General features: G+C 51.4%; 1 protein-coding gene across 2 annotated transcripts in view; it reads right to left on the reverse strand.

Annotated features, from left to right (window-relative positions):
• Positions 1-3,307: 3,307 nt before the first annotated feature.
• The window catches only part of RUNX1 (RUNX family transcription factor 1), an 80,702-nt gene continuing 57,848 nt past the window's right edge, over positions 3,308-26,161 (reverse strand). The window contains exons 5-6 of one of the 2 annotated variants that reach the window (XM_069008199.1): positions 10,881-11,042; positions 3,308-6,889 (exon numbers count right to left, since the gene is read on the reverse strand). In XM_069008199.1, the coding sequence (XP_068864300.1) occupies positions 6,396-6,889; positions 10,881-11,042 (656 nt within the window). In that variant the 3' untranslated portion in view covers positions 3,308-6,395. The remainder of the gene's footprint in view (positions 6,890-10,880; positions 11,043-26,161) is intronic. The other variant, XM_069008277.1, reaches the window with a different exon arrangement.

Raw genomic sequence — 26,161 nt, forward strand, 5'->3', positions numbered from 1 at the left:
AGAAGGATATTACTGAAAATTCCTCTAATATCATGCAGTAGGTTGGACAATATTAGAAGGTATTTTACATATATCTACATCTTCCTACATCCAGAGGCTTTTGAAATGAACTTTCAATATATTTTTTTCTCATTTTGAAAGCTTAGTACACCCATAGTAATATTTCATAAACACTTCTGTTTCATTATTTATTTAAAGAGAAAAAACCCCAAATCTTTTAAGTAACATGACCTTAAAATCTGTTTTGGTGCTCCTCAGGGAAGGTTCAATCCATCAGTAGCAAAAAGGATACAATCCAAGAAGGAAAAGATGAAGAAAAATAAGAGCTGTAGATGAATGTGAAATACTGAAATTTAATCGAGAAGCCAGGGATAGAACGCAATTATTGGACTTCTATGGATGCAGAGTCCCATTTCATGGAATCATGGAATGGTTTGGGATGGAGGGACCTCAAAGCCCCTCCAGTGCCACCCCTGCCATGGCAGGGACACCTCCCACTGTCCCAGGCTGCTCCAAGCCCCAATGTCCAGCCTGGCCTTGGGCACTGCCAGGGATCCAGGGGCAGCCCCAGCTGCTCTGGGCACCCTGTGCCAGGGCCTCAGTGTAAATTTCCCTCCTGCTCTGGTATCCCATTGGATTTCAGGCCTTTCACCAGGTTACTCCACAGCAGGAAAATACCATTTTGGCAGAAAAGAAAGAAATCATTAAAAAAAACCCAACCCCATGGAAACTTATTTTTGATGTTGTGAGTGACACACGGTCAGCACCCTTCTCCTGATGGCTCCTTTTCCCCTGAGAGGGTTTTCTTCTCCCTGATAAAAGAATGAATGCACCAGGCCCACGGGCATACTTGTCAAACATTTTATTTGTCATTCACACTAATTATGATATTGAATTTACAGAGGAAACTGTGGTACAAACGAAGAAAGAAAGAAAAGAAAGAAAAGAAAGAAAAGTGTTCATTAGAACTACTGCAGCAGTCCAGCTGCTCTGGGTAGTTGCAATGAATTCTCCTGTGGTGCTGGACACAGCCATCCTTGTGGACAGCGAGAGGCTACCCTGGGGTGGTATCTGGAGATTCCTGGAGTGGGGGGAAAAAAAATCTACTCTATTCTCTTTTCCTATCTGGTTCCAAAAATCAGCAGCCACGCCCTGCCATCCCTCCCTTCCCAAGAAGAAAAATCCCCGGTAATCAACCTCCAACCTGGTCTTTTCCCCTTCTGGAAAAGTTCAGCCTGAAAGGGAAAATGGGGCTGTTGCAGGATGCTGCAGCCTCTGTTTTGTAAACATAGCCAGAAAATGCAGAACAGATTCCCTTTGGTGCCACTCTGATGGGGCTGTGTCCCTCCTCAGCCTCACCACCTCACACTGAAATTTTGGTTTTAAAAAGAGCTGGAATTGTCCAACCTCAAATACCACAAATAACCCACACATGATTTTTTTGTTGTTGTTGTTTTTGTACATTTGTTTCTCCCCTACCACAAAAAAAAGTGAAGGATGTTGGATAGAGACCATGCTATAACTGTTTACAAAAGTGAATAAAAGGTAGTTCCTCTTGAAGCCTAAAAATAACTAATTGGGAAAAGAAATAAGTCTCACTACAGTATTTCAGCAAACACAAAGGCAAGTTCATTAAAAACACAGAAAAATGAGAAAAATGCAGAGTAATTACAAGCACTAAATATTATTTTGGCTAGGAAGCTTTGGAAATCTATTTACAGACATAAATACAAGTAACTCTGGGGATGCAACCCTTTTAGGACAAGGAGGAAAAACGCCGAGTGGTTGGGACTGACCCAGCGAGGTGAACAAAAATCGAGCGGGAAAATGTTACAAGGCAGGAAAACAAGGCAGAGTTCTGCTCCGAGGACAGAAAACGGATCCACTTCTCCCTGAATTTCAAACACACCCATGGAAAAGGTCACCCAGGAAGCAGCAGTGAATGTTTCAAGAGTGCAGGAAATTTGGGGCACTTTGGCGAAGGCTCTGGGTCGTTTGGAGGAGAGGATTTCTCTCCTTCCCAGCAGCGAATTTGGCATCATCCTACAAATCAAACCCTTCACAGCTCTCTGCATCCTCTTCTCCCTGCACTAAAGCTCCTCTCCAATGCCCTGGGAGCGAGCAGGAACACTTAAATGAGTTTAAATGTTGTTGGAGAGGGAAATATTTGTCCTCAAGGCCAGCAAAATTTACTTTGAAGATGTTTGACGTGGACAGGGAGTTTTGTCTTGTGAAAGGAGCACCCAAGCTGAGAGTAAGGACTGCCATGAGTTGAATTTTGGGAGGGCAAGATACCTAAAGCACTCTGCTGACTGCAGCTCCAGAGCAGAAGCACAATAATTCTGGTTTTTCTGATTCCATTCAGCTCCCGGGATGATAAAACTATATAAATATATATCTATATGATATCCGTATAAAAATAGATCCTTGTATACTCTAATTTGGAGATGGGGAGGGGGGAAATGTTTTATTATCCAAATGTCTTTTTTCCTGCCTGTTAAGTGCTCTTATGATACAACAGGAAAGATGTGAGAGCATTTTCAGAGCCTTGAAAAGCTTTGCCATCCTTAGTGATGGCTACAAAACCACATATTTGAGTAAACTGTGGCTTTTCAGGAGTGAATACACTGAAACCCACAGTGATTAAACAGATTAATTGCCAGGGATAATGAACTTGGCTTTTCCTTTCCTCTGCAGTGCTGGACATACCCAGAGACGCTGGACTCCAAAATTTGGCTGCTGGCAATAATCACATGGGAAACACTGGGAAATTCCAGAGAAGTGTCACTAAGGACACAGGGAAATGGGGTGCTGACCAGTTCTGCATTTCCTCATCCTGTTCACACCAGGGAGAGCCAAATTAAACCTCACCTTTAGGTGAGAGGAGAGACACCATGCTATAAACTGGTCCCAAACCTCCCCTTTAGGATGAGAGGAGACAAAGTAGAGGCACAGACATAAGAAATGTTTGATTTAGGGTCTGAGCTCCAGGCTGAGAGGTGCCAGCTCCCCGTTCCTGTGAATCCCTGATTTTTTAGCTTCCAGGGTGGGTGGGTTTCAATACTGGGGGCTAAAAGGGGCAAAGGGCTGTAGCAGAAAGGAGGCTGTGGTGTCCCACAGGCCTGGGAATGTGGTGACCACACTGACCTCACCTTGGTGAGCACAACAACCTCACTTCTGCCACTGGGCTGAACTCATGGAATCATCAAATCATGGAGTGGTTTGGGATGGGAGGGACCTTAAACTCACCCAGTGCCACCCCTGCCATGGGCAGGGACACCTCCCACTGTGCCAGGCTGCTCCAAGCCCCAATGTCCAACCTGGCCTTGGGCACTGCCAGGGATCCAGGGGCAGCCCCAGCTGCTCTGGGCACCCTGTGCCAGGGCCACACAAATCTCACAGGGATGAATTTATTCCAAATATCCCATCTATCCCTGTCCTCCTTCATCTTAATACCATCCCCCTTGTCCCATCACTCCATGCTTTTGTTAAAATTCCCTCTCCAGGTCACCTGGCCCTTCCTGGCTCCCCCAAGCTCCTCTCCTCTCCCTCCCTGCTGTGTTTCCACTCCCAGCTCTGGGCACTTTGGTGGTCCAGTCACAAGGCAGATGTGAGAGCTGCAATCCATTATGATTTTAATTGAGAGCTGTAATAAATTAGGACTTGAATTGCACAGAGTGTGTGGGATGGGTTCTGCAACAGAGCTGCTGCTCAGTGATGAGGGACTTTTTTTCTGGCTACTGAAGAGGTGAGAGTCCAACTATGGAAATGCTACAACAGGGGGGTCTCTCTATTTCTATATTCAGCAGGGTCTCCAGGCTTTCAAAATAGAATTTTTAGTATTCTGATATAATTTGGATGTTTTCTGCCTTTTTTTTGTTCAGAGCAAACTCTGGAAGATCATAAAGGATGTTCCATTAAATGAAAAACACAAGGCCATGTGTTTTAACAAGAACATTTTGGGCTTTTGCTGAGATCTCTTGAAACAGTCCCTATTTGCTGCACAAAACCGACCTTATTGACAATGGAAATTCTTCGATTCTTTTCAACACCAAAGTGCTACTGCATCCGACTCCAACAAAGAAGCAAAATCATATATATATATAAAAAAAAAAGAGAAAACTTGAAAAACAAATGGTTTTAAATAAGTCCAGCTGTTTTGCTGCCTGCAGCCAAGGATCTTTTTAAATTTGAATCCTTTTAACTTTTTTTTTTTTTTTCTAAAACATCAAACACTGATCTGAAGTCCTGCTTTCAAATACTCTCTGAGTTGACCTGCAATTGTTTCTCTCGTTTGAGAGGTACATTAAATAACAATCAGCTCATTTGGGAGGCACACGTGTCAACATCAGCAGTTTGGAGTTAAGGAGTAGTACAAGAGCTGTGTTCAGAGCAAACCTCCAATAAAATAGTGCCATCAGCGTTACAGTGACATCTGATATGTTTGTGCTGGAGCGACGGGCGGCTCTGTGCTCAACCTGCTCTGAGTAAAAGCCTTGTAGATTTACTACAGGGCACAACATTGGCTACACCAGCTTTAAAAGCCCCTCCTCTTCTCCCACAAGGTGGACATGGAAGGATTGTCCAGGCCCTGGCTTTTCTGGAGCTTTCCAAGTGAGCTTGGCAGCCCTGTCCAGGAACTGATCTGTTTTCCAGCAGACTGGAACGTGGCTCTTGCGCTCAACAGAAATCCTGGGAGCAAATCTCACCCAGATTCCATCAGAGCCAGGACTTCCCCCTGGCCATGGGAATCACAGGATCAGGGAATGGTTTGGGTTGGAAAGGATCTTAAAGATCATCCACCATAATTGCCGTGGGCAGGGACATCTCCCGCTATCCCAGGCTGCTCCAAGCTGGCCTTGGGCACTGCCAGGGATCCAGGGGCAGCCACAGCTGCTCTGGGCACCCTGTGCCAGGGCCTGCCCACCCTCCCAGGGAACAATTCCTTCCCAATATCCCATCCATCCCTGCCCTCTGGCAGCGGGAAGCCATTCCCTGTGTCCTGGCACTCCAGTGGGCAGGTATTTAATTAGGGAATACTGAATTTGCCTTATGAAGTCTCTACATCCTGATTCCTGATCCTGAGGGTCACCACTGGTGACAAAGGAAAAGCATGGGAGGAGTAGGGAGAGATGACTCCACCACTTGGAAAGGTACAGAAATTCCCAGGGATTTTGGTGCCTTCCAGTGGGAATTGGGCACCTCAATGCCTTTGAGGATCTAAGCTGAGTAAAAGGAGAGTGAGATAACTGTAAACAATATTTTTAGGGAATCAGGAGGTCACTTTGCCCATCGTTATTCCAGCCTTTTTCAATGTGAGAAATCTGACTTTGGCTGCTACCAAAAAAAAGGCAATTGCTGATATTTTTTTTTTTTTATATAGGCATATTTAAATAATAATAGTATCAACAAATAAGAAAAGTCTAAATATCAAGCATAAATATCAATGAACTCGTCAAAGAAATACAGTAGTTGAAAATGACCCAAGGCTGTAGCCGTTGTGTTAAAAAACAAAAGTCCAAGAGATAAAAAGTTAAATTAAGTCATTGAAAAAGGGGCTGATTCTTTCAGTTGACAAAGCAAGAAAGAAGCAAGCATGATTAAAACAAAAAAAAAAAGAGCTGAATCTTTTTTTTTTTTGCAATTTGTAAGGTGCCAAGAGAAATAAAACAAATTAGATGCAAAGCAGGATGAGCTGCATCCTAAAAAAAACCCCCAAAAAACCACCAAAAAAACTAAACCCAAAACAAAACAAAATAAACCCCAGTAATAAAAAATTCCATATTCTTTGGAATATACAAACAAAACAAAGAAAAGAAAGAATGAAGTCCAACATATAAAACCTCTCATTCACAGCATTGCTAAAACAGAAGCGTTCACAGTTTCCCTCTGGGAATCTTCCTATACTTCCTTACCCTTAAGATGTCCGTAAGATGCAGTAAACTCACTAAGATTTGTTTTTTGGGTTTTTTTTTGTTTGTTTTGTTTTTTTGTTTTTTTGTTTTTTTAGGTTTTAAGTCTTAAAAATAGAAGTGAACCGAAACTCTCTTTTCGGGCTGTGGAGACCTTCAAGCCCAGGCACGCTGGGAAGCCACAGGCCTGGAATCAGGCTGGATACCCTTCTACCCACCCTTGCTACCTCTGCACCACCAGCCGGGCCGTCCTCCTTCCCAGAAGCTCGTTCTCCTGCCGGGAATACTTTGCCGGAGCGATGCGGCTCCACCAGGGACTGGCAACGAGAGCCACCACTCCTGGGAGCGCTGACTTCTGAAGGGTTTGCTCCTCAAACTCGTGGATGAACACGGCAGGGCCCATAAGGAAGTTTCTGGGATCCCTCCGAGCACCGGGAAATGGGAAGTCCGTTAGTCCTGACCCTCGAGCTCCTGCCAACCTCCTCAGTACGGCCTCCACACGGCCTCCTCCAGCCTCGCCGTGCTGGCCATGTTGGTGGGGGAGTTGCTGTGGCTCCCTTCGGCCTCCACCACGTCGCTTTGGTTGGGGAGGTTGGGGTTGAGCAGCGTGGAGCCCGTGGAGGCGTTGGTGCAGGGCGGGTGGATGCGCGGCGGGGAGCGGTCCCCGCCGGAGATCATGGAGAACTGATAGGAGCCGGCGGAGGTGCCGTAGTACAGGTGGTAGGAGGGGGAGCTGGTCTGGAAGGGGCTGCCCTGAGCCTGGGAGGAGCCGGGGTAGGGCGGGGGGAGGTACGTGTGGTATCGGGTGGCCGTGGACATGGCCGACATGCCGATGCCGATGCCGGAGCTGACGGGCGTGGGCGTGTAGGTGAAGGCTCCCGGGTAGTGCATGCGGGGGTCGGAGATGGACGGGAGCGCCGAGAAGGAGCGGTCGATTCCCACCCGGGGGTCGCTGAACGCAGTCAGGTCAGAGGCACCTGGGTGGTGGGGAAGGGAGGCAGAGAAATGTTACAGAATCCCAGGATCCCAGAAGGAATTAGGTCAGGAAGAACCTCTGAACCCATCCAGGCCCAGCTGTGCCCGATGCCCACCTTGTCCCCAGCCCAGAGCACTGAGTGCCACCTCCAGCCCTTCCTGGGACACCTCCAGGGATGGGCACTCCAAACCTCCCTGGGCAGCCCCTGCCAAGGCCTGAGCTCCCTTTCCATGGGGAAATTCCTGCTGCTGTCCACCCTGAGCCTCCCCTGGCCCAGCCTGAGGCCGTTCCCTCTCCTCCTGTCCCTGTTCCCTGGCAGCAGAGCCCGACCCCCCCGGCTGCCCCCTCCTGTCAGGGACTTGTGCAGAGCCACAAGGTCCCCCCTGAGCCTCCTTTGCTCCAGCCTGAGCCCCTTTCCCAGCTCCCTCAGCTGCTCCTGGGGCTCCAGCCCCTCCCCAGCTCATTACAGAATCCCAGGGTCCCTGAGGCTGGAAAAGCCCTCCCAGCCCAGCCAGGCCCAGCTGTGCCCGATGCCCACCTTGTCCCCAGCCCAGAGCACTGAGTGCCACCTCCAGCCCTTCCTGGGACACCTCCAGGGATGGGCACTCCAAACCTCCCTGGGCAACCCTTCCAATATCTAATCTCCCTTTCCATGAAGAATTTTGAGCTGACAGAACAAGGTTATAACCAACATCCAAATTCTGATCGAACGTTAACCAGAATGGCCGCAACCTATTCCTCCCCTGCTCCCTATGGAGTTATTGCACTCTGGGAGATGTGGATATTTTGGATTACTGTCAGTAAAGCAGCAATTACAGAGGAATGCCAGGCTCTGGCCCTGCTTTGTCTTCCCTCTCACAGACCTTGCAGCACAGGCAATTATTTACACTCGGAGTGTCCTTGGCCTTGGGTGGGTGGGGGGCAGCGACACAGATCTCAAACTCCTCACCCCACGTCCTTTGGCTCACCAGGGACACTGATGGGACCTAAACAGAAACTGCAGCTTTTGCACAGCCTCTCCCTGCAGCCAGTTTTGTTTGCTGTGTCAAAGGGGAAGCTCCATGGAGCTCCATGGATCATCCTCGGGGTACACGGCCATGCACAGAAAGTGTGACAGCTCAGCTCAGCTGTCAGCACTCAGGAGTTCCCCATGGCTTTCCATCCCTCCAAAGTTAAGATAAATCAGGTTTACTCGAGGTCTTGGTGTCTGTGTTCTCATTTAGTGTCCACACCATTGCCACTGACTCCTGGGCACTTTGATGGGTAAAAAAGGACAAGGGAATGCTGTGTTTGGGGGTTGATGGTTTTACTTCGTTCCATGTGGGCCAGAAGCCTTTCTCATCCTGCTGAGTGAAATCATGGAATCCCTGAGGTGGGAAAAGCCTTCCAAGATCCAAGCTGTGCCCGATGCCCACCTTGTCCCCAGCCCAGGGCACTGAGTGCCACCTCCAGCCCTTCCTGGGACACCTCCAGGGATGGGCACTCCAAACCTCCCTGGGCAGCTCTTGCCAAGGCCTGAGCTCCTTTCCCATGGGGAAATTCCTGCTGCTGTCCACCCTGAGCCTCCCCTGGCACAGCCCATGCCCTCTCACTCTGAAATGTTTCACAGGACAGTCAAATCCTGCTCTGCTTTGTCTGACATCCATGGAATTATGCCCAGTCCCATCCTCTCTTTCCCTGCACGGATTAAACAAGCGGAGCAGATCCTCTTTAGGAAGGATCTTCAGCGTGACTCAGGTTAATGGAAGGTCTCATCCCCAGAGCTGGCAGCGCTGCCTGGTTAAGATAACAACAATAATAATTATGGAAAAATCTCTCCAGAAGAAAGACAACTTCTCCTGGCAGCCAAGGTGTGGAGTCTGCAGCGGAGCAGCCGCGTGCTGAAGGAAATGCTCCTGAGGAGGAGCAGAGGGAAAACAAAGCTCTTGGCTCTTCCCAGATTTCAAGCCGGAGCAGACTGAGTCTGGGATTCTTGGAGCAGACACACTCCAGAGCCAAGCTCTGAAAGCTCATCAGGACACATCAGCCCACCTTGATGAGTTTCTCTTCATGTCTTAGAAGAGCTCTGAACTTGCTGTTTGCTCCTTTAGAGTTTGCCATCCATTTTTTTTCTGGAGAATTAATGGGAACACATTCCATTCCCCGAAACCCTGTCACCTTTGGGTTTAACATGGGAAGACACACGATGGAATGGAGCAGCAGGAGCTTTGGAGGAGCCATGGTTAAGGTGGCATCTGCCAGATTTTAGATGGCACTTCCACACCTCATTCCTGAGAAACTTCCTAAAACTGCCTGGGTACATCATTAATCAGATGAGGGTTCATTCTTCCCTGGCAAAAAGCAGAATAATGACATTTAATCTCCAGATGGTTCAAATATATCCCATGTTGTTGCTTTTTCCTTGAAGACACTGGGTCTTTAGCTGGGAGGGCCTAAAAAACTCCTCAAATTTGCTCTTTATTCTTCCAAGGAGAAATTTCTTAGGGAGACACCAAGTGTGGGTGACAGAAAATGTTGTGACAGGTTTTTCCAGGAATGCTGGATGGCATTTAAGGTCAGGAATTAGAACAGGAAAAGAAGGATGCTGACATGGGAACAAAACCTTTCTGGGTTCCTTCACAAGGCATGGAGAAACTCTGCCAGCTCTGAGGAGAATCCCTGTGGCCATGGGCAGAAGCAGCAGCTCTGTGGAGAAGGACATGGGGATCCTGGTGGAAAATGAAGGGGTATTCTGATTTTTTAATTATTTCTGATTTCTAATTCTGTGTAAATAAAGAATGAGAATTTTTACGGACTTTTTTTAAAAAGAAGAAATGGCTTTTTTTTTTTTTTTTCCTTTCTGAAAAGTTCCCTGTGTTTTCAGCCCTCCCTACAGCACAATTATCACCCAGACCTAACAAATAATTTAGATTTGGTGTGAGGCTTTCAAAGCAAGCTCTACATGACAACAACAGAACAGGCTGGAGCACGTTCAAGTGGTTCCCTCTGATCTCAGAAGAAGCCCTGAGTCTTAAAATGAGAGCAAGATGTGGAGTTAAAGGAGGGATTTTTGCAAAAGCTGTATGCAAATTAGAATGATATGGCTCTCACTCATTTATAGAGAATTCCTGCTGCTGCACACACAGATTGGTTCAAGATGTGCAGGTCAGGGACAGTTGAGCATGGTGGAACCAGGGGTGGCTTTCACTTCCAGTTTTCTGGTGGCTTCTGAAGCTCTGCAGGACTATTTGATGGACATGGAAAACAAGACAATCCAGTGCAACACTTGAAATGTCCAACCCCACCATCCTGTGGCCAATGGGCCACCCAAAACCTGCTGTGCTCTGGTGTGGATTTAGAGGGAGGGAAGGAAACAGAGCTGGAATGTCTGCGGCATCCATTTCTTGGCAATGTGATAATTCCTCAGCAATCCAAATTATTTTAATAGCACCCTACACCTTCAAAGTGCTGCTTTTCCTGGTTTTAATTCTTTTTTGACAATGTTCTGTTGGGCTCCAAACCCCAGGAGCAACCTGGGATAGTGGAAGGTGTGGGAAGGCGGTGGGAATGGGATGAGCTTTAAGGTTCCTCCCACCCCAAACCAGTCTGGGATTCAGGTTGGACAGCAGCAGGAATTTCCCCATGGAAAGGGAGCTCAGGCCTTGGCAAGAGCTGCCCAGGGAGGTTTGGAGTGCCCATCCCTGGAGGTGTCCCAGGAAGGGCTGGAGGTGGCACTCAGTGCTCTGGGCTGGGGACAAGGTGGGCACTGGGCACAGCTTGGGCTCAACGACCTTTGAGATCTTTCCCAACCTAATTAATTCTGCGTCTGGTTTATCAAAATACAACTCGTTGATTCGAATTCCCTATTTCTCTACTCTTCCCGCAAATCCCCCAAAACCTCGGAACGAGCTTTGCCCAGAGAGCCCCCGCGGGGCTGGGGCAGCCCTGGGGCCGCCCGTTTGCCACGGGGCAGTGTCCCCTCGCCACGGAGGGCCCGGGGGCGATGTCCTTACCTGAGAGGCGGCTGGAGAGCTCGGCCGTGAGCGAGGTCATGCCGCCGGCCCGGCCAGGTGAGATGGGCGTGGCCGGGTGCACGGCGGGCGTGGCGATGGAGCCCAGGTACTGGTAGGACTGGTCGTAGGACCAGGGCGGCGAGGGCTGCACCTGCCTGGTGTCTGCAAGCACAAAGAGACCTATGGGCTGCTTGGAATGGCAAAACTTGGCAGTCCAGCGGGGGAATGGGGTGGGAATAGAGGCTGGAAGTGCCCTGGTAATTAAATTTCACTTAAATCCCCCTTGTCAGGAGGGTTTTGAGTGAGTTTCTATAATATTGGTTTTATTTTATTATTTTTTTTAAATTTTGATTTTTTTTTTCCTTGTGAAGCTTTTTTGCTGTTTCCTGTTAATAGCAGGCAGGAAAAAGAAGTCAGGGAAAACCAGATCAAAAATTTCCAAGGGGAAAAACTCCTCCTCAGTCTTTGGGGCTGTGTGTTCACAGCTCTTTTAGCCAAAAATTGTCATGCAGGGCATCAAGGAGACCTCAAAGCCCACCCAGTGCCACCCCTGCCATGGCAGGGACACCTCCCACTGTCCCAGGCTGCTCCCAGCCCCAATGTCCAGCCTGGCCTTGGGCACTGCCAGGGATCCAGGGGCAGCCCCAGCTGCTCTGGGCACCCTGTGCCAGGGCCTGCCCACCCTCCCAGGGAACAATTCCTGCCCAATCTCCCATCCAGCCCTGCCCTCTGGCACTGGGAACCACTCCCCATTGTCACTGCAGTTCCTGAGGGGATGCAGACTCCTATGAAACCCACCAAGGGATTCTTCTCTGGCCACAGGACCAGTTTGGATGAGGTTTGGAATCAGAGAAGCCCAAGAAGGAGTTTGTCCATATCCGTTGCCTCAACTCTTTCCTGCTTATTTCATTTTGCAGATAAAATGTCTCATTTTTGTATAAATCAACAGAATCAAAGAGTTTCCTCCCCCCTTTAACCTACCCAGACTTTTTCCCCTATTTTTAGCAAAATCTTTTCTATTTTCTTCAGCTTTAAGAGCATCCTCCTGCAGCTCCCTCAAGATAATTGCCTTTATTGAAAAAAACAAATGCTGGATGAACTGCATTCAGATAAAACTGATACCAGCAAGGAAGGGAAATTTCCCAAGCCTGAGATGAGGACTTTGATCTCCCATCAGAAAGCCCATCTGGAAAATATTCTTTTGTAGTTCTTTATGGAGATTAGTTTTACATTTTGTTTGTTCCATCTGTTTACAAGATTCAAATTCATACAAAACTCCCAGCTTTTAAAAAGTTACAGATTGAAGTAAGATTTTTCTGCTGAGTAACAAGTTCAAATTCAGATGTGATTAATATTTAATTTATTTCTTTTTGCAGGCAGCCTTCCTTCAAAATAAAATCAGTTGACTCATGTTGGTAAAAAAGCAACACCCAATTGCATTAAATGGGCTTCAGGAGGAGCAAAAAGAGCACAAAACCTGCTGTGTTCTGAATTGCAGCATCACCTGGTTGTTAATTTATGGTCAGAGTTTATTGAAGACCGCAGGGAGGGACACAAGGGAATTCAATTTCCAGGGGTGGCATTAAAATAAACACCCCAGAGCATCCACAGAGTGAGCCCTGTACTGGGGTGACGCCACAGGCTTCGGTTCTGAGACGGGGTTAATTCAACCATTGATCCCTAATTTCAGCAGGCAGTCCCAGAGATTTCAGGACCTCGTCCAAGTGCTAGAATTCTGGGACTAGAATTCCAATACCAGAATTCCAGCCAAGGGATGAGAACTGCCTTGTCCAGTCCTCCTGCCCAGGGAGCTCTGGCTGTGTTCTGCACGGATCCCTCTGTCACCTCCTTTTCAAGGGCTCTGCTCAGCTGCATCCCAGAATCCCAGAATCCCATGGACATCAGTAAGAAGATGCATAAAAAGATGGAGGAAGCAGAAGATCTTGCCACAGATTTGCTGAACACTGAGGCAAGAGTGAAATGAAATCTGGTTTCTTTCTTTTAGTGCTGCTAAAATGAGCATCCCGGGATGGGTCAGGCTGGAAGGGCCCACAGTGGCCACCTGCTCCCACCTCTGGGCCATCCCAGAGCCCAGGGCCCAGGAGTGTGGATATTCTGGAATATCCCCAGGGAGGAGGCTCCAGCCCCTCTCTGGGCTCTGTTCCAGCCCGGGCCCTGCCCAGGGCAGCAGTTCTGCCTCCTGTGCAGGGCAATTGCCGGGCTCAGGCCCTGCCCGTGGCTCTGGTGCCGCTGCCGGGCCCCGGAGCAGAGCCCGGGCCCTGCCCTGAGCCCTCCCTGCAGCCAGGGACACCCAGGGCTGAGGGCCCCTCTCAGCTGGGGCTCCTCTCGAGGCTGAGCAGCCCCGGCTCCCTCAGCCTGTGCTGGGCACGGAGCTGCTCCAGGCCCTTCCTCAGCTGCGCAGCCTCCGCCGGCCCCGCTCCAGGAGCTCCCTGGCCCTGCTGGGCTGAGGAGCCAGAGCTGGGCACGGCACCCCAGAGGTGCCTCCGGGGCTGGGCACAGGGGCAGGATAACCCTGACCTGCTGGGAATGCTCTCCCACAAGGAAGGACACCAATGCTCAGCCTTGACTAAAAACCAAATAATGAACCAATATCTGTGTGGGAACATCCACAAAAATCCTGGAAGTACCTGACCTGCCTCATCCATTTGCTGTTATCATTGACCTCTGGGGTCCCTGCAGCAGTGCCAGCAGCCCCAGAGACCCCCTTCATTAATCTCCTCATCCCATTAAGTCTTTCTTAAGTGAAGGTTCAAACAACCAATCAATTTTCTGTCTTGCTACCTGCATTCCCAATCCCTGAATTTGCTCTTAAAGATTCCCTTTCTGCCATCAGACTGGTTAAGGAGCTGCAGTCTACGGAGGGATGTTAATATGGTGAATTATAAATGTGTACACATGAAAGCAGGTCATGCTGATAACCCCAGGCATCACCCTCACAGGTTTTTTTTTAATAATAAGCAGAGAAAAGTATCCCTGGAATCACATTTTTATGGCCCAGTTTGAATATCGAGAGGCAGACCCAGCTCCCAGTAAAGTCAAGGTTTGCATTTCCAGCTGCTGGATCAGGGGCCTCAAACACCCATTTTATTTTGGGGATATCTGCTTTCCTTCAGTTTTCAGGTTTCCCAAAATTAAACTGGAATGGGTTTGAATTGAACACAGGATTAGGCTAAATTTAAAAAAAGGAACAAAGTCTTTCCTGCTTTCCAAATAAAGAGGGCTCAGGAGTTGGTAGCTTGGCACGGGAAACCGAAGTGGTTGAAGTTAATCTGGTGACAATCTGGTGCAAATAAACGGGAGTTGCTTCCCAACTGGGAATATCTGTGAAGAGACTTGCAGGAAGAGCTACTTCAGCACAGGGAAATAACCCAAAGGGCTTTGGGTCCACACAGTTTTCAAGCCTAACAGGATCCCCCAAACCATTTAAAAGCAGCTCAAAATAACACGAAACCGAGGAAGTTGGTGCCCAGTCCTCCCAGCACTTCTCCCACTAGCGATTACTTTCCATTTCTGCTTTTTATGGTGTGAGAAAAAGCATTTCAAACACGAAAACAGTTATTAATTGCACCCGAGCCCTGCAGGGCCAGAATTATGGTGCAATAATTCACACCTCTCCGTGCAGTCACGAGCTCTCCCGGCCCCTTCCCTCCCGCCTAACACCCCATTAAGCACCGAGTATTGAACCATCTTTCGTGCCTCGTCTTGTTTGATTGCCCCGAAATCGCGGCGTTCTCCTGGCGCTCAGCAGCTGTAATTAACCCGCGCAGATGTTGCGCAACAATTAAAGATTTAACGAAACGCGCTCTGGGGAGGGGCGGCGTGAAAAAACCCCAAGAGCGGGTCTCGCCTTCGCGGGGGTGCTCGCTCTGGTTTGGCGTGTTCCCGGCTGCTTTTCCAGCTGTTTTCCCAGCTGTTTTCCCAGCTGCTTTCCCAGCTGCTCTCCCAGCCGCTCGCGGTCCCGGCGCTGCCCGCGGGGGCAGTTGCGCGCTGTGGCCGCTGGGTGGCACTGGCGCTCCGGGCAGCGCCGGCCCCGCGGAGCCCCCGGAGCCCCCCCAGCCCCGAGCTGCAGCTTCCCGGAGCCCTCGGAGCCTTTTGGGAACGGCTCTTGCTTGTTCCCGGCCGGGAACTGCCTAAAAGTGCATCCCTGCGGCTCAGGGCACTGTGGGTGTCCAAGGGAGGGATGCACAGGAGGGGCATGGAATCATGGAATATCCTGAGCGGGAATAAACCCACAGGGATCACCCAGTCCCAGCCCTGGCCCTGCACGGACCCTCCAGCAATCCCAGCCTGGGCATCCATGGCAGCGCTGTCCAAACGCTCCTGGAGCTCTGGCAGCCTCGGGGCCGTGCCCATTCCCTGGGGAGCCTGGGCAGTGCCCAGCAGCCTCCGGAGGAAGAACCTTTCCCTGAGATCTAACCTAAATCCCTCCTGGCCCAGCTCCAGCCACTCCCTGGGTTCTGTTCCTGTCCCAAGGAGCAGAGATCGGAGCTGCCCCTCTGAGGAGCTGCAATCCCAGTGAGTCTCCCCTCAGTCTCCTCCACTCCAGCTGGACAATCCAAGTTCCCTCAACCTCTCCCTGGATGGCCCCTCCAGGCCCTTCCTCATCCTCGTGCGAACACAGCCAGGTGGATCCGCCCAGACCCGAAGTCATCCTTGCTCAGCAGAAGCTGCCGGGGAAGGAGGGCGAGCAAACACCTGCGAGCCCAGGGAGCCGCGCTCAGTGTGACACAGAGCAGGGTCTGGCTCCAAAGCCTCGCCGATGGCCAAGGACAAAATGCAGAGGAACCCGATCCACTGAATGGCGTCCGTGCCCAGGGCGGGGGGATGGAAAGAGATGAGATTTAAGGTCCCTTCCAACCCAAACCGTTCTGTGACTGTAGGAACTTCCTTCACACATCACAAGATGAAGGGTCAAGGCCTCTGCCAAGAGCACAGCGCAGCTCCTGAGCTCTCTCAGAACCTCCTCTTGTCTGGAAAACTGCTCCTGAGCAGAGAGGACGTAGAAATCGCTGGGACATAGAAACAGAAAGTCCTGGGATGGGAATTCCATGGGATTCTTGTTTGGAGGGGGCACAATATAAGGCACACCTGTGCCTCTCGTGGAATCATAAAATCACAGAATAGTTTGGGAAGGGACCTCAAAGCCCATCCAGTGCCACCCCTGCCATGGGCAGGGACACCTTCCACTGTCCCAGGCTGCTCCAAGCCCCAATGTCCAGCCGGACCTTGGACACTGTGAGGGATGTGGAATCCACAACTCCTCTTGGAAAAGAAAAGCTCCCTCCAAAACCAGTGTCATCCTGCCAGGCCCTAGGAAGCCATAAATCAGCAAGGTTTAGTGGGTGATTTGTAAACCCCCCGTCAGATTTTTCCTTGAGGTCACAGCAAAAACCCTCTCCCTATTTCAATATAACAAACCAACCAACCCCCACCACGCTGCCCAAAAGGAAGCCCTCACAAGATTTTTATATTCTGACCAGAAACCACCGCGTTAAGAACCCCCAAACCAGGGAACAGATCCCGGAGCAGCCGGGAGCTGCCGGGGAAAGGTGGATGTGGCTGAGCCCCGCTGTGCCCCTGGAGCGCAGGGAGAGCTCCGTGTGTCACCGCGGGTCACACGCTGCTGCTGCTGCTCCCAGCCAAGCGGCGCTGCGAGCCCGGAGCCCGGGATGATCCAGCGCCTTCCTGGAAGCTGCAGGAAGCAGCAGCAGGATGTGAGTCAGGCCCTGGAGCGGGGCGGGACGGCGGCGCCGGCGGGGGCAGGTGCACCTTGGAATGGACCAGGCTGCCACCTTCATCTTCCTCTCACTGCCACCTCCATCCTCCTGTCACTGCCACCTTCATCTTCCTCTCACTGCCACCTTCATCTTCCTCTCATTCCCACCTTCATCTTCCTCTCACTGCCACCTTCATCCTCCTGTCGCTGCCACCTTCATCCTTTTCTCATTCCCACCTTCATCTTCCTCTCACTGCCACCTTCATCTTCCTCTCACTGCCACCTTCATCCTTTTCTCATTCCCACCTTCATCTTCCTCTCACTGCCACCTTCATCCTCCTCTCATCCCCACCTTCATCCTCCTCTCATTCCTACCTTCATCCTCCTGTCACTGCCACCTTCATCTTCCTCTCACTGCCACCTTCATCTTCCTCTCACTGCCACCTTCATCCTCCTCTCATCCCCACCTTCATCCTCCTCTCATTCCTACCTTCATCCTCCTGTCACTGCCACCTTCATCTTCCTCTCACTGCCACCTTCATCCTCCTGTCACTGCCACCTTCATCTTCCTCTCACTGCCACCTTCATCTTCCTCTCATCCCCACCTTCATCCTCCTGTCACTGCCACCTTCATCGTTTTCTCATTCCCACCTTCGTAATTTTCTCATTCCCACCTTCATCTTCCTCTCATTCCCACCTTCATCTTCCTCTCACTGCCACCTTCATCCTCCTGTCACTGCCACCTTCATCCTTTTCTCATTCCCACCTTAATCCTCCTCTCACTGCCACCTTCATCCTCCTCTCATCCCCACCTTCATCCTCCTCTCACTGCCACCATCTTCCTCTCATTCCCACCTTCATCTTCCTCTCACAGCCACCTTCATCTTCCTCTCACTGCCACCTTCATCCTCCTCTCATTCCTACCTTCATCTTCCTCTCACTGCCACCTTCGTCCTCCTCTCATTCCCACCTTCATCCTCCTCTCACTGCCACCTTCATCCTCCTGTCACTGCCACCTTCATCTTCCTCTCACTGCCACCTTCATCCTCCTCTTATTCCCACCTTCATCCTCCTCTCACTGCCACCTTCCTCCTCCTCTCATTCCCACCTCCCCTCCCTGCCAGGCTGCCTGCCCCCCTCGCCTTTCTGCCTCCCAAAACCACGATTACCTGCACCAAAACACCTCCCACAAGTGATTTTTTTCCCGGCCAGGATGGGGGCAGCCCTGAGCGCTGAGCAGTGAATTAATTAGCCACGATTTATGTCAGAGCAAATCCCCCCATCCTCGGCACGGCCAGATGATTTGCAAAATCGCCGCTGCTGCCGCTGCCAGGCTTTTCTCTCTCAAGTTGCACAAATATCTGTCAGTCACACACAACAAAGCCCAAAAGTGGCTCCGCAATTCCTGCCCCGGCCTGGAAGGGGAGAGGCAGCAGCTGACAGCGGGCACGGGCTGAGGGAAAGCTGGGATCAGCTCGGTGGTGTCAAACTCGAGGCAGACGAGGCTCCTTAATTGCTCTGAAAGGCTTTTCTGAGGCTGGGATTTGTCCCCCTCCCCCTTTCCCCGCTCTTTCCCTGGTGTGATTTGCTAATCTTTCCAAAGGGAAACAGTTCTTCTGGAGTGGCTTTGCTTTCCTTCGGAGTGTGAGGCAGGACTGGTCTTGACTGGGCTTGTTCATTCACAGAGGTGCCTTGCCTAATCGAGGAAATGACCTGTGAGCACAGAAATACTCCGTGTGCTTTTGTGCTCGGCAGAAAGATGCCAAAAGCTGTCCAAAAATTCCAGTCTGGCCTTTCCTCCTTCCCCCCTTTTGCCACCACCTCACGCCTGTCTCTGTCTCTCTTCCCACTCGTTTTCCTGCCCCAGCAGCTCCAGGGGGAGGAGTGGGAAGCACAAAGGATCGGGAAATGGTCGGGAATGACTCTGACCTCCTCTCGCTCAGGAGCGAGGCATCCAAAATGACTCAATCGCCCTCCCTCCCTCGCTCGGGACCCAGCAAATCCTCAGCCTAACGCAGCAGCGTGGAAAAGGTGTGGCACGGCCTGAAGCTGCAGCAATTAGTCATTAGCATAAATAAGGGGGACTTTCCGAAGGCCGAGTCCATCCCTGGCAGGGCAGGGCTGGCATTCTCAGACCTCTCGGCGCTGGAACACGAGCAGCTGGAAAATTACCGAGCGAACTGTAGAATTCCACCGGCGGCTCCTTCTCCCCCCTCAGGGTGGTTGCCCTCCCGGTGCCAGCCCGTGGCACCAGGGGCACACCACGGAGCCACCCACCCCCGGCACCACGGGTTTGCCCCGGTGGCTGCGAGCTGCCGGGGAAAGTTTTCCAAAGGCTTCTCCTCTCCGCTGGGAATTTATAGGAGAGGAGCATTCCCTCCTCTCTCCGTGGCCTGGAGAAGCCCCTTTGAGGCCGCTGACAGGTGACAGGAGCCATTCTGGCTGGGAATGACAGAGACAGGCACGCCGCGTGGCTGGGAGGTTTTAAGGTGGCGGAGTGGGGTGGAAGAGGCTCCCAAACCCCCGGGTATTCCCCTGGGAGAAGGATCTCCTGCCTCGGTGTTTGCTTTCGTTTTATTTCTCTGCTCCTGTGGTTTTGTGGAGGATTTTGAAGGCTGGAGGAGTTTGAGAGCCTCTAAAAAATGGGAGGGTGAGGGAGTTTCTCCAGGCTAAGGCATCACTCTCCGGAGATTAAAGAAGACAGATTATCAGCCTGAAGCTGAAACCTTTCAAACAAGGTGGCTGAGGCTGTTCTAGCTGTGGTGGTGAAGACTTTTTTGCCAGCTTTTCTTTAGAAATAGCTGCCAGGGTGATTCAAGGGAAGGAGGAAAACCAAAGGAGTGCATCCCAAAGGGTGCTTTTTTTACATTTCCTTCAGTCTCTTCACATCCATGTCAAGAAGTTGGTGCTGCAGTGATAGGAAGATATCTGGGGATGATATCGAAGGCAGCAGGAGAAAGCAACTGTGGATATTTTGGGGGCAAAGGAGGGGAACGTGTTTCCCTCGAGCTCAATGCTGCCTGAAAGAGCTGCTCAGAGCTTTACATGCACAACGTGCCCTAAGAAACGAGCAGCGTTTTATGGGGTCCCCTAAAAACCCCTCTCAGTGCCGGCAGCAGGAAGTGCAGCCAGCTCCGAACTGTGAAAACTCGGATTTCACAATCCCAACGTGTGTGCTGCCCTAGCAGGTCGGTACATAAACTGCTCCAGTGAAACATAAACCATCTCTCTCCTCCTCCTGGGCTGCGAGAACGTGATGGGCCTTCCTGGGCAAATTGCAAAGGTGCCAGTGACAGCCCGGCTTGGAGAGCTGAGTTTTGCGAATTAAGGATGCATTGTTCTTTGTCTCGCAGGTGTGAGTCAGCCCCGAGAGCTGCAGGTATTTATTCAAGAAGGAGACTCCGTTCCACCCCCATCCTCCTCCTCCCTCCCTCCCCGCAGCGGCGAGGAATGAAAAAAAAAGAGAATTCAACCTTGACCTTGCCCTGCTGTGGCTGCCCGGGAGGAGCCGCCAGACTCGGTGCCGCTGCCGTGTCCTGCCCTATCTCAGAGCTTGTCCCACAGCCCAGACGGGAATTCAGGGACACAGCACGTGGATGGCGGCAGGGAGCTGGTGTCACCCTTGGCCGCGTTGTGCCCAGCCTGGGAGGTGACACCCGCACTCCTCCGCCGCTGCCCAGCGCTGTGGGCTCCTCTCGCTGCTGGGAGGGGACAGGGACAAGAGGATGGCACCTCCCGGGGCAGTCGCTGCTCCCTTATTGTCCCTGTAAATCCACAGGGAGAGATCCAATCTCTCCGATCCGGAGGGGAGTCACCTGTGGGAGCTTCCCTGGTGCCAGACCCTGCCAGCTGACAGAGCTCCTGTCCTCTGTGCCCTCCCCAGCCTTCAGCTGCTCCGGGTCCCACCCGCTGCTCTCCTCTGTGCCTTTCCCTGAGCCACTCCAGCCACGGGAATGCCTCCCAGCCGATGAATCCCTCGATCCCCACGCTGCTCCCCGAGGAATTCCTGCAATCCCCGTTTTAGCTGGAGCGCGGGGAAGGCAAGGCTCGGGTTCAGCGAGGCACGGAGCTGAGCCTGGGCTGAGTCAGAGCACGTGAGAATTACCTGGTGTCACCCGGCAGGGAAAGTTCACCCGCAACAACAGCTTGGGGGAGGTTTCTCTCCTTTGTGCTGCTCAGCTGCCATCCCGAGCTCTCCCCGGGATGAGAGCCGGGCACAGGGAGGGTGCAGGGCTCGGCTAAATGAGCCCAGGCTGGCCTGGGCAGGGCAACCATGCCCTGGAAACACAGACACTCCGCTGGTTCATGGGGTACAAAGTGTAATAAAGCCGTCTCCCGCAGTCCCAGCTCCCGGGGGAGGATCCAGCCCACCTGAGAGCTCCACACCGGAGGTGTCGACCTCTGAGCCGCCTGTCTAGACTGCAGACTTTGTTGCCAGACACTTGTGGGGTTCGAGTTGTTTCACCCTAAGGGAGACATCCCAGCCGAGCCAGGAGGGTGAATCACAGCCCGGGAACAGCTGTTTTTCTCCTCGATGGCAGAGATACCCGATGACTGTGTCAGACACAGACACACCATGTACAGATGGCTGCGGCTCAGTGAAACGAATCCCAGCCTGGTTACACCTCAGAAGTTTCTCTTTCATGGGGTGAAGCAAGACTAAAGGAAATGGAGAGATATTCCCTGAGCCAGCACCTGGAAGTCACACTGAGTCACTGTTTGCAGACATATGATTAAATCATGGAATCATGGAATATCCTGAGCTGGAAGGGACCCACAGGGATCATCAATCCAAATCCTGGCCCTGCACGGACCCCCCAGCAATCCCAGCCTGGGCATCCCTGGCAGCGCTGTCCAAACGCTCCTGGAGCTCTGGCAGCCTCGGGGCCGTGCCCATTCCCTGGGGAGCCTGGGCAGTGCCCAGCAGCCTCTGGGGGAAGAACCTTTCCCTGCTCTCCAGCCTGAGCCTGCCCTGGCCCAGCTCCAGCCGCTCCCTGGGTCCTGTCAGGTCACAGGGAGCAGAGATCAGAGCTGTCCCTCTGAGGAGCTGCAGCCCCTGAGGAGTCTCCCTCAGTGTCCTCTGCTCCAGCTGGACAATCCAAGGTCCCTCAACCTCTCCTCGTGTGGCCCCTCCAGACCCTTCACCATCCTCATGTCCCTCTTTTGGACACTCTCTAAGAGCTTTAAATACTCCTTATATTGTAGTGCCAAAGCTGCACCTTTCTCTTGGACAAAGCCTCCATGCCCCTGCGCTGGACCTGACCCTGCTGCTCCTGGGGGTGGGTTCTGATCCCCTGGAGCCCAGCCCCAGATCTCAGAGCCCATCCAGTGCCACCCCTGCCATGGCAGGGACACCTCCCACTGTCCCAGGCTGCTCCAAGCCCCAATGTCCAACCTGGCCTGGGACACTTCCAGGGATGGAGCAGCCACAGCTGCTCCGGGCAGCCACGAGTTCCTGTCACAGTAAAACATTTCCAGCTCTGTGTCTACATTTCAAGACAAAGATGAGGCTGAAAGCTCCTTGAATGTGTTATTCCCACTGGAAAATCAATGCCTTAAAGAAAAGGAGAACTGAACGAAGGAGTTCCTGCAGTTCACAGGGTGATAAATGGGTGAACACAACGTGGCCTCAGGTATCTCACAGGTTGCTCCTGATGATGTGAACTAATTACTCCACATCCAAGCCCTTTAGCCTAAAGATAAACGAAAAGTCCTCATCAATCTCTTCTTTTCCACTTTCACTGCTCCCTCCTCTTTTCCAGCATGAAAGCAGTGGAAGAAAAACTTGCTCTCTGGAGCTTACAGTAATTTTATCCCCCACCAAACACTGACCTTGATGTGAACTAATTAGGATGGCAATAGATTATTAATACGAGTGGGTAAGGTGAGGTTTTGTCAGTATAAAAGAGGCCTTTGAAGATAACAGCCATTTCCACTTTCATGATGCCATCCCAAGTGCTCAGAAGAAAGCCTATAAACTAATAAAGGAGAATTCATCCAGGGCCACCGAGTCACCCCCCAAACCCTTATTCAGGCTGGCAAACGAAATCTGCTTGGATTCTTTTAAATCCCATCACAGATCAGGATTAAAAACAACTTTTGGTAATGAGCAGATCTCTGATGATCTAAAGACACCCTGGCTCATTTCACTGAGCAAGTAAGTGACATATCAAATGCAACCTTCAGACTTGAACAGCTGAGGTCACCTTGAGAGAAATGCTGCTGAGCCCCGTGGAATGCAACCTCTCTCCAGAGGGCAGCTTTGATTTACAAGGGGAGGTAAGGTCTTCTCCACAGGAGCATCTCTTTGGGAAGACAGTTCTGACTTAGAACCATGCACAGATTTTGTTTTAAAAGGTACCTGAGCAACTATTGCTCGTTATGGTCCTAAACTAAACCAGGCTTGTTGAAAGCTCTCCGAAGGGATCTGCTCCCCAAAACTGCCTGGCAGCTTTTGAGGAGATCTGCAGAACCCAGACGGAAAATGAATCAAGCCCAGAAGTATGTGCTGAAAGCCCCAAGTCAGTGGCTTGTCAGGGGCGTTCAGGCCAGAAATCCATTTAAAATACCAGTGAAGAAATGCTTTGCTTCCTCTCCAAAATCCCTCGGCACTTGGAGCGCAGCTGAGGAATGCTCGGCCCGTCCCACCTGACCTGTGGCCACGGGAGGTGTCAGCAGGACCTGTCCCCTGAGCCACCCCGGAGCACAGAGGCTGCAGGGGTACAGCCAAGGGGAGAAGGATTGGAGGAAGGTAAAGACTCCTCTCCACATCCAGCCCTTTCCCACAGGCGTGGGAGAAGAGGTTAAAAACACACACTGGGTCCAGCTCAGCTTGAACATCTGCTGTGCTGGACACATGGAAATGTTCTCCTGCTGGATTTCATGGAATCATGGAATATCCTGAGTGGGAATAAACCCACAGGGATCAGCCAGTCCCACCCCTGGCCCTGCCCAGACCCCCCAGCAATCCCAGCCTGGGCATCCCTGGCAGCGCTGCCCAAACGCTCCTGGAGCTCTGGCAGCCTCGGGGCCGTGCCCATTCCCTGGGGAGCCTGGGCAGTGCCCAGCAGCCTCTGGGGGAAGAACCTTTCCCTAAAATCCAACCTAACCCTCCCCTGGCCCAGCTCCAGCCGCTCCCTGGGTGCTGTCCCTGCTCAGTAGAAGCTGGTTCTAAATCTGAAGGGAAAAGGAGCAGGAGCTTTGAGGGTCAAAGTGCTTCTCTCTGGTGTTTCTGAAGGTGACAAGGAGAAGTAAATGAAATCAACCCACACAGAAGCCCTTCAGTGTCCTTACAAAGCAAGGTGCCAAAAGTGACAGCCCTGAAGAAGCAGGCAGAGGGCTGGGAATGCTCAGGGATCAGCCAGCAATACCCTGGACACAGACTCTGCATCAGGGTGCTTGGGGCAGGGGCTGCCCCACAAGGGGATTCACCTGTGCTATCTGTCAGTGGTGCTGGGAGGAGCCCTGGAGGAGCCTGCTGGTGTCCCAAGTCCTGGACACATCCCTGCCCCTTCTCCTGGAGCTTTTCCTGTGGGGGACTTGGGACAACCAGACAGAATCCCGGAATCCCTGAGTCTGGAAAAGCCCTCCCAGCCCATCCAGGCCCAGCTGTGCCCGATGCCCACCTTGTCCCCAGCCCAGAGCACTGAGTGCCACCTCCAGCCCTTCCTGGGACACCTCCAGGGATGGGCACTCCAAACCTCCCTGGGCAGCCCCTGCCAAGGCCTGAGCTCCCTTTCCATGGGGAAATTCCTGCTGCTGTCCACCCTGAGCCTCCCCTGGCCCAGCCCGAGGCCGTTCCCTCTCCTCCTGTCCCTGTTCCCTGGCAGCAGAGCCCGACCCCCCCCGGCTGCCCCCTCCTGTCAGGGACTTGTGCAGAGCCACAAGGTCCCCCCTGAGCCTCCTCTGCTCCAGGCTGAGCCCCTTTCCCAGCTCCCTCAGCCGCTCCTGGGGCTCCAGCCCCTTCCCAGCTCCCTTCCCTGCCCTGGACACGCTCCAGCCCCTCCAGGGCTCTCCTGCAGGAGCCAGAACTGGGCACAGCCCTCGAGGGGCCTCTCAGTGCCCAGCACAGAGGGACAATCCCTGCCCTGCTCCTGCTTGGAAAGGAATGAATGGAAACTTCCCCTTCTTCCCTAAATTTTGTGCCTGTCCATCCCTCTCCTGATTCCCGGTTTGTGTACAGGGAGGTGTGAGCAGCAAGGGTGGAGTGAGGAGTAACAGCGTGGAAGGAAAGTTCTAATCCTGCAGAGAAAAGAAGTGTCAACACATGTCAAATGTTGCAAAATGTCCCGGTGTGGAAGAAATAAAGTAACTCCCAGCATTAACCAACAAAGTGCTGTTGTTTTGCCAGGCTGAGGAAGATTTCTTTTATGGAATGGGAAATGCTGGATCTTTTATACAAATAGGAGTTTCACTTTCTGTATTAAACAACTTAAAAATTGACCTTTAGCTACCAAAAACTGACCTTTAGCTACCAAAACCTGACCTTTAGCTACCAAAAACTTCTGGATTTGAAAAGTCCAGCTTGCTGAAATCTCTTTTCAAACACAACCCCATGCCCAGCCTGTCTGCCCCGCAATATCCTGTACAATTCTTGTTCTTGCTGAGCAATTCTGAACCTCTGAAACATCAAAAAGTTTTTAGAAACTCAGCTGAACACATCTGAACTGCCCCCAACGTGCTGAGCCGAGCAGTTTTGGGCAGCTGTGGCAAGGAGAGTCCCAAGTCATCATTATGAGTAAAAGGAACTTTTTCCCATTTAAGAAACAATCCCAAAGCTAAACATAATCTTGATATGTAAGCAAATATTATTTAAATAAGGGCAAGACCAAATATTTTTATGTTTAATGTAAAAATCCAACGCGATGGCGAAAACCCAAGGTTACTGTTGATTATGTTGGTGACTTGGTTGGGGGGGGAAACTTCAAAAACTGAATTATTATTATTGAATTTAAATATTTTTTACATCTGCATTTCCACTATTAAAAAAACCCAAAAAAACCCAGCAACATTTGGAAACAATCAGTTTGAATTAATTCAGAATTATACATTTGCTGGTGCTGTTTTGCAGTTGTTGATATTTTGGGGCCACCAGAGAAACAAAACAACACAACCCCCCCCCCCCTTTCATTTATTTGTGCAGCTCTTTCATCTGTTTAAATTAAGATGCTGCATTACTCATTTTTTCCCCACCATGATCCCCAAAATGATTTCTGAGCTGCCAGGGAATTAAATAGGAAAGGGTTTATCCCCCATCCTCCAGCAGCTCTTCTCCATCCTCACCCCTGGCTGAGCCAGGCTGAACTTCCAGATAAGCTGAGCAGGAGACACAAGGAGGCAAAGCCAGACAATTACCCAGGCAAATGTTGGGAGCACTGGGGCCCTGAGGCAGAAATGCTGCTTGTGAAGGCTGAAGGAGCCATTTCTGCTCCACACGAGCCCAGCAGTGCTGGAGAGTGGCCACCAGTGGACTGGGAGCGAGGTTTGGAGATAACATCGAGCTGCTGTCTGCATTTCTCACCTCGGGGCCTTCTCCTGGGTGCTG

This window comes from Aphelocoma coerulescens, chromosome 1 (genome assembly GCF_041296385.1).
Source record: "Aphelocoma coerulescens isolate FSJ_1873_10779 chromosome 1, UR_Acoe_1.0, whole genome shotgun sequence".
Lineage (NCBI taxonomy): Eukaryota > Metazoa > Chordata > Aves > Passeriformes > Corvidae > Aphelocoma > Aphelocoma coerulescens.